The following is an 8,341-nucleotide window of genomic DNA, read 5'->3' on the forward strand; positions in this document are numbered from 1 at the left end:
TCTTCACAGAAGCAAAGCCCAAACCACACCCACTGCCGTGGAGTCCATTCTGACCCACAGCGCCCCTAGAGGACAGAGTGGAACTTCCCCACAGGGTCTCCAAGGCTGTCGATCTTCACAGAAGCAAAGCCCTAACCTGACCCTGTGTCCTATTTGTCCTTGTCTGAGGCTGATTACTCCTTGTTGATCCCAACTCTAATCAGGGAACGGATCAAAGAGTGCTGTGAGCAGCTGCGTACCCTCCTGCCACAGAGGACGGGGAGGAAGGATGATATGGCTTCTGTTCTCGAGGCGACAGTCGACTACGTCAAGTGTGTCCGGGAGAAAATCCCTCCGGTCGTTATGAGTCAGGTATTCGACTCCCAAACCCTTGAATTTTGTCTGTGTAGATGCTGCTGGAAGGCTGCAGATGCATTTCTTTTTTTGCATTTGAGGATGTGTGTGGTGTATTTGTACGTACACATGTCAGTACATCTACGTGTCTCTTCTTGTCGGGTGCTGTCAAGTCAACTCTTGACTCACTCCTATCCCATGTGACAGAACTGCTGTTGGGGTCACCCAGGCTGTCATCTTTACAGGAACTGAGTGCCAGGTCTTCCTCCCGCAGAACTGCTTGGTGGGCCCGTACCACTGACCTTTCAGTCAGCAGACGAGCACTGCAGTGCCTCCCGGACCCTTCGCTTCCCAGTTACTCAGTCTCTCTGCCCGTCTGTATCCACCAACCACCTGTCAGTGGGTCGCTGTTCTGGTTCCCTAGAGCTGCTCTGACAGGAATACACCACAAATGGGGTGGCCTTAACAAACAGGTTTATACTTACAATTTGGAGGCTTTAAGTCTGAGTTCAAAGTGCCAGGCTCTAGGGGTTGGGTGAAAGCCCCTCAACCTTGGGGTCCAGCTCTGCCTCCTGCGCCCGGCCCACTGGAGCTAGAGGTGTTTCTTCACTCAGACAGCTGCTGGCTGCTGAGGTTGACAAGCCCAAGGTTGACAAGTGAAAAGGCACAGTCCCGATGTTACCAAACCACACGGCAGGCCATTAACTCAAGTCCATTGTAAGTCCCAAGGTCGGCAGAGCATGGCAGGCTGCTGAGCAACGACACGGCTACATGCAGAGTCCAAGTGTGCCACAGGCTAGAGACCATTCCCAAGGCTTCTCCTTATATACGGGAAGCAGACCACATCCCAAAGGCAGCCACTCAGCTGTTTGTGGTAGATCCCACCATGGAGCTGATTTCCAGTCTCATCATGGGGAATAACTACCACCAGCTGCCCAGCCACTCAGCCAGGCCCAGCCAAGTTGACACAGAAACATAACCACCATAGTTGCACTGTGACGTGTGTGCATGGTGCTGGGTTTCACATGCTGGCAGGGTCACCCAGGGCCAGCAGAGCTTCCCAAAAGGGAGAAAGGCCAGTCCTTCTGGGAATTACCCAGGGAAACCCGTCTCCTGGAGTCAACAGGACGTTGTCCGTCACGATGCTACAAGATGAGTCCTTGGGAGGAAGGCACCCAGAGTACACCATGAACGGCATCGTGGGCGCAACAGCAGCCTCACATGCACCAGCAAGATCGGGCAGCATTCAGTTCTGTTGTGTGTGGGGGAGCCGTGAGTCAGAGCCACCTCGATGGCATCTTAACACTCTCAGATGCCCATCTCTGTGTTTTATTTTTTAGATTACAGAAGTACTTCGGAGCAGTAAGAGGTTCTGTAAGAAGCAGCCAGCAGCTTCCGTGCCGAGCGCAGCGGCGGTGCGCAGGTATGGTATGGACTCTTGGGGACTGGAAGTCGGCTTGGGATTGCCCTTCGCTGATCCCTTAGACGTGTGCACGGGCACCGGAGTCTGCAGGATGAAAATGCAGCCACTGGTTAGGAGTCTGGGAGCTCGTCCCGCTGCCACAGTTCGTGTGGAATCGCTGGAGTGAGCACGCGCCGTGTGTCCGTCGTGTGACTTACCCACACCACACCTGTCATGTTTCCTGAGGAGGGTGAAGCGAGGCTTTGCGGGCAGTGACTCTCAAGCCCAGGGGCCGTAGAGCCCTGTGGTCATCAAGCTGGCATGGGACAAACTCATCTCGCTGTCAATCTTCGCAGAAGCAAAGTCCCAGGAGGTGACAGGCCCTGGAGCAGCCCAGCCCCCCTGTCAGCAGGGAGCTCGTGTTAGTGTGTATTGTGTGTCCGAAATGCTTGTTCTCTGGTATAACTTTATCACACAGCACGAACAGACACAAACTGTAGAGGCAAAGCCAGCCATCCCTCATGTCCCCCAGCATCGTGGGTCCTGTTCAACTCTTGGTTCCTGTGTTTAGATAAGACACAGTTCAGGCCCTGCCAACATTTGTCAGACATTCAATGAGAAGGAGCCCTAGTGGTGTAATACTTAAGTGTTCAGAAGCTCACTGAAAGGTTGGCGGTTCAAACCCATCCTGAGATTCCATGGGAGAAAGACCTGGCAATCTGCTGTGGTGAAGATGACAGCCTTGGAGACCCTGTGGGGCAGTTCCACTCTGTCCTCTAGGGGCGCTGTGGGTCAGAATGGACTCCAAGGCAGTGGGTGTGGTTTGGGCTTTGCTTCTGTGAAGACTGACAGCCTTGGAGACCCTGTGGGGCAGTTCCACTCTGTCCTCTAGGGGCACTGTGGGTCAGAATCGACTCCAAGGCAGTGGGTGTGGTTTGGGCTTTGCTTCTGTGAAGACTGACAGCCTTGGAGACCCTGTGGGCAGTTCCACTCTGTCCTCTAGGGGCGCTGTGGTTTGGAATCGACTCCACGGCAGTGGGTGTGGTTTGGGCTTTGCTCAGGGGAACACTGACTGCCTTGGAGACCCCGTGGGCAGTTCCGTCCTGTCCTCTGGGGGCGCTGTGGGTTGGAATGCACTGGACGGCACCCAGCACCAACAGCGCCGGAACTGCAGTTGACCTCGGCAGCGGTCATGGTGTCTTTCTTGAGAAATGCGTATTTTCTGTCCTTTCTAGAAAAAGGAGCACGCGGAGGAACACTCGCTCATCTGTGATGGAGCTCCGACACCTGGCCGGTGAGTGTGTGAGTAATGCCTTGTGCCCGGTGCAGGGGGCTCCTGGGACCCCGCTGAGATGGTTGAGCGCTGCTCACATGGGGCCAGCATTGGACATGTGGGTCTGCGTCCACTCTGTGGTCCACGAGCACGTGTGTGGTCACCACACACCGAATGCTGGGCATAGGCTGAGGTTCTACCATGAGTTTTTTTTTTTTTTTTTTTTTTAAGAGCTTTTTATTGTGGTTTGGGTCAAACTTTACAGAGCAAATTAGTTTTCCATTCGACAGTTCATGCACATTTTCTCTTACAACGCTGGTTGCAGTTCCCACAATACAGCAACTCTCTTCCCCTCCCTCCCTGGGTTCGCATTTCCATTCGTCCCTATTTCCTGCCCCGACCTCCCTTCTAAGCTTTGTTTTCAGGCCAGTGCTGCCCCTTTGGTCTCAAGGTTGATTGTTCTAAGGACTGTGCACTTCCCTGGTGTTACTGTTCACCTCATTGGGCAGTCCGTCATGTGACTGAAAGGTCATCCCCAGGGGTGGACTCAATTTTGGGTTGGAAAGGTGACTATGGGCCACAGTCTCCAGGGTCTGCAAATCCCTATCAGACCAGAAAGTCTGGTCTTTTTTTGTGATTTTTAGTTTGTTCCACGTTTCCCCCATTCCACTCAGGGCCTCCTGTTGCGAGCCCTTTCACAGTTGTCGGCAGCGGTAGCCAGGCACCATCTAGTTCTTCTGGGCTTAGAGTCCTGGATGATGGGGTCCGTGTGCTCCATTGGTCCCTTGGACTGATGGTTTCCGTGTATCTTTGATTTTCTTCACTCTTCTTTACTCCAGATGTGCAGAGACTTGTGTTTGCATCTTAGATGGGCGCTTGCAGGCTTTTAAGACCCCAGTCGCTACTCAGCACAGTAGGATATAGAACTGTGTTTGTGGACTGTGTTCTACCCGTTGACCTCAGTGTCGCGGAGGCTAGCTTCATCGAAATGCTGTTGTCCTAGAACTTACCTGACCACTGAAGACACGTCTTGCTGGTGGATACAAGGACGCCAGGGCCTGTGTTATCTGAAGAGAAACTAAAGGAGGAGGGGGTGTTTGTAGTGATCGCTACTGACTGTCAGGCATTTAGCATTAACTTACTTCCTTCAAGGAAAATGACTATTGTAGTGCAAGTATTTACCCCCACCAATCAGGCATTTCTTTTTAAAATTGTAATTTGGGTGAAAATTTACAAAGCAAATTCCCTTTCCATACAGCAGTTCACATAACACTTTGTCTCATTACATTGACCACAATTTCCCACAATGCAACAGCTCCCCTCCCACTTCCTCCTGATAGTGACCTCTTCCCTGTGTCCATCCCTCCATGCACTCTTGCCCCCTGAGCTGTCTCCCTGTGCAGAGGCTGCCCGTCTGGTCTCCCACGGGTGATTGTTCTGAGGAATGTATCTCCCTGGTGTATATGTGCACCTCATATGCCTGTCTGCTGTTTGGCTGGGAGCCACAGTAGTGAGTTCAATTCCAGGCCCAAAGGGTGACTATGGGCCATAGTTTTCGGAGTTTCACCAGGCTCTGTCAGGCCAAGAAGCATGGTCTTTTTCATGATTGTGAGTTTTTCTCCCACTCTATCCAGGATCTCCAATTTTGATCCCTTTCTCAGTGGTTGGTACTGGTAGCCGGACACCATCTAGTTCTTCAGGTCTCAGGGTCATGTAGGCAGAGGTTCCTGTGGCCCATTGGTCCCCTGGACTAATTGTTTCCATGTGTCTTTGATATTCCTCACTTTTCCTTGCTCCAGATGAAAAGAGACCAGTTGATGCATCTAGATGGCCATTGGAAGATTTTAAGACCCCAGTCACTACTCACTGTGTCATGGCAATTGAGCTTCATGTCCTCTGTGACCATGGTCCCAAGCCTGAGGGCCCAACAACTCACTACTTCAGTGGGTTTGGCTGGCTAAGAAGTTAAAAATTTGCCCCTGTTGGCTCTATTATATGTGTGTGTGTATACACACACACACATATGTCTGGGCATTTTTTTTAATTGTGATTTGGATGAAGATTTACTGAGAGAATTCACTTTCCTTACAGCAATTCACATGTTCACATATACTTTGCCTCATGTCATTGACCACAGTTTACCACAATGCAACAGCTCCCTGCCCACTTCCTCCCCATAGTTACCTCTTCCCTGTGTCCATCCCTCCACGGACTCCTGCCCCCTGAGCTGTCTCCCATGATTGTTCTCTCCAAAGAGTGTATCTACTTGAGGTAAATGTTCAACTCATATGCCTGTCTTTTATTTGGCTGGAAACCACAGGTGTGGGTTCAATTCCAGACCTGAAGGGCAGCTAGGGGCCATAGTCTCAGTGGTTCCCCCAGGCTCTATCAGACCAGCAAGCCTGGTCCCCACCTTTTTTTTTCCTCCAAATGATTTTGAGTTTTGTTCCACATTGTTCTCCCTCTCTATCAAGGATCTCCTAGATAGATCCCCTTCCAAGTGGATGACAGTGGTAGCCGGGCACCATCTAGTTCTTCTGGTCTCATAGTCGTATAGGCTGCAGATTGGATGGTGTACCAGTCTCTAGGACTAATTGTTTCCATGAATTTTGGTTTTTTCATTCGTCTTTGCTCTGGACGAGGGGAGACTCATCATTGCATCTAGATGGCAGCTTGCTAGCTTTTAAGATCCTAGTCACTACTCGCCAAAGTAGGAGGTGAAACAGTGTTTTGTATAGTATGTTATGACAATTGAGCTTGATGTCCGTCTGGGCATTCTTATAGTGCATACAAATACAGATGTAGAAAAATCATCTGCCAAACTTATATATGGTCATGAGTGTATTCCTTTTGCTCAGACACACCTGGTCATTCAGCTGGTCTACCCAGCTATTCACCTGGTCATTCAGCCTGTCCACTTGTCTGTGCAGCTGTAGATTAGGGTTTGTTCTTACTGATAATGCAGTTCTGTGTATGTACAAGTGTTGATCTTTGTTGTCTGGACCTCTTGTGCACCTCTCTGTGTCTTTCTCTTCCTTAGTAATACTGTGCTAGTCACCCACATTTGGTATATTGCCTTTCCCTTCAGCCAAATCAGTCCTTCCCTCCGACTCATCTAGCAGTTTTCCTTTCTCTCCCCTCCCGTGCCTGGTTCCAACAAGGAAAGTTCCCTTCCATGTGTAAACCTTTCCTTGACTTTTCACAATAATGGACTAATACAATATTTGTCCTTCTGTGATTGACTTATTTCACTCAGCATAATGTCCTCCAAGTTCATCCACATTATGCGGTGTTTTGCAGATTCTACACTTCTTTAGGGTTGCACAGTATTCTGTTGTGTGTATGTACCGTAGTTTGGTTATCCATTCTTCTGTTGATGGGCAGTGTTTCCACCTTTTTCTTACTGTAAATAGTGCTGTGATGAACATGGGTGTGCATATGTCTGTTCTTGTCCTGGCTCTCATTTCTATAAGATGTATACCTAGTAATGGGATTGCTGGCTCAAATGGTATTATGGTAATTCTAATTCCACCATTTTTTAAAATTTTTATTGTGATACTGGTGAAAGTTTACAGAGCATATTCACTTTCCATACAGCAGCTCACATACACTTTGTGTCATGACATTGACTGCAATTTCCCACAATGCATCAGCTCCCCTCCCACTTCCTCCCCATAGTCACCTCTTCCCTGTGTCCTTCCCTCCATGCACTCCTGCCCCCTGAGCAAACACAGCCCCTCTGTTCTCCCAGGATTGATCTCTCCAAGGAGTATATCTACCTAGTGTAAATGTTCAGCTCATATGCATGGCTTTTGTTTGGATGGAAGCCACGGGAGTAGGTTCAATTCCAGACCTGAAGGGCAGCTAGGGGCCATAGTCTCAGTGGTTCTATCAGGCTCTATCAGACCAGCAAACCTGGTCCTTTTTTTTTTTTTTAATTTAAATAACTTTGAGTTTTGTTCCACATTGTTCTCCCTCTGTCCAGGATCTCCTACATGGATCCTCCTCTGAGTGATTGACAGTGGTAGCCGGGCACCATCTAGTTCTTCTGGTCTCATAGTCATATAGGCTGAGGATTGCATGGTGTACTAGTCACTTGAACAAATTATTTCCATGTGTCTTTGGTTTTCTTCATTCTTCTTTGCTCTGGACGAGGAGAGACCCATTGTTGCATCTAGATGGCCGCTTGCAAGCTTTTAAGATCCCAGTTGCTACTCGCCAAAGTAGGAGGTGGAACAATGTTTTGTGCAGTATTTTATGCCAATTGAGCTTGATGTCCCCTGTGACGATGGTCCCTAGCCCACAGGTCCAACTATTTGCTCCCTCTGGGGAGCTGGCTGTGGTCAAGAAGGCACTACAGCCTTGTTCCTTGTCAGCTCTGCTATATACGTGGGCATTCTTATAGAACATACACATACACTTGTAGAAATATTGCCTGCCAACCCTATACATGGTGATGGGCACACTTCTCCCTGCAGACATACCTAATAGTTTAGCCTGTCCACCCATCTGTCCACTTGTATATTTGTGTTTGCCTTCACTGACAGTGCAGTACTGTATGTGCAAAAGGGTTCATTTTTGTTGCCTGTACCTCCCATGCACCTCTCTATGTCTTCCTCTTCCTCAGTGACACTGTGTGGATCACTCACATTTGGTATATTGCCCTTCTCTTCACCCAAATCAATACTTACCTCTAACTATCTAACAATGTTCCCTCCCCTCCCCTGCCACCCCTGGTAACCAACAAAGAAAATTTCCTTCCGTATATAAACCTTTCTTTGACTTTTATAATAACGGACTAATACAATATTTGTCCTTCTGTGATTGACTTATTTCACTCAGCGTAATGTCCTCCAAGTTCATCTACATCATGGAGTGTTTTGCAGATTCTACAGTATTCTTTAGGGTTGCATAGTATTCCTTGGTGTATATGTACCATAGTTTGGTTATCCATTCTTCTGTTGATGGGCATCTAGGTTGTTTCTGTCTTTTGGCTGTTGTAAGTAGTGCTGCGGTGAACATGGGTGTGCATGGGTCCACTCTTGTCCTGGCTTTCACTTCTTTAGGATGCATACCTACTGAGGGAATGCCTGGGTCAAATGGTATTTCTAATTCCAACTTTTTAAGGAATCACCATACTGCTTTCCACAGTTGTTGTTGTTGTTATTTGCCGTCGAGTCGGACCTGACTTATAGTCACCCCTCTTTGGGTTTCCAAGGCAGTATCACTATGGAAGTAGGTGTGCATGGGTCCACTCTTGTCCTGGCTTTCACTTCTTTAGGATGCATACCTACTGAGGGAATGCCTGGGTCAAATGGTATTTCTAATTCCAA

General features: G+C 48.8%; 1 protein-coding gene across 1 annotated transcript in view; it reads left to right on the forward strand.

The window, feature by feature from the left end:
• Positions 1-8,341, forward strand: part of LOC103207646 (spermatogenesis- and oogenesis-specific basic helix-loop-helix-containing protein 2-like) — a 137,454-nt gene that overhangs the window by 113,934 nt on the left and 15,179 nt on the right. The window contains exons 15-17 of the mRNA XM_007953293.1: positions 204-351; positions 1,674-1,756; positions 2,971-3,029. Of these exons, the coding sequence (XP_007951484.1) occupies positions 204-351; positions 1,674-1,756; positions 2,971-3,029 (290 nt within the window). The remainder of the gene's footprint in view (positions 1-203; positions 352-1,673; positions 1,757-2,970; positions 3,030-8,341) is intronic.

The sequence above is a fragment of the Orycteropus afer genome, unplaced genomic scaffold (genome assembly GCF_000298275.1).
Source record: "Orycteropus afer afer isolate SDZICR_OR568_19922 unplaced genomic scaffold, OryAfe1.0 scaffold00384, whole genome shotgun sequence".
NCBI classification, from domain to species: domain Eukaryota; kingdom Metazoa; phylum Chordata; class Mammalia; order Tubulidentata; family Orycteropodidae; genus Orycteropus; species Orycteropus afer.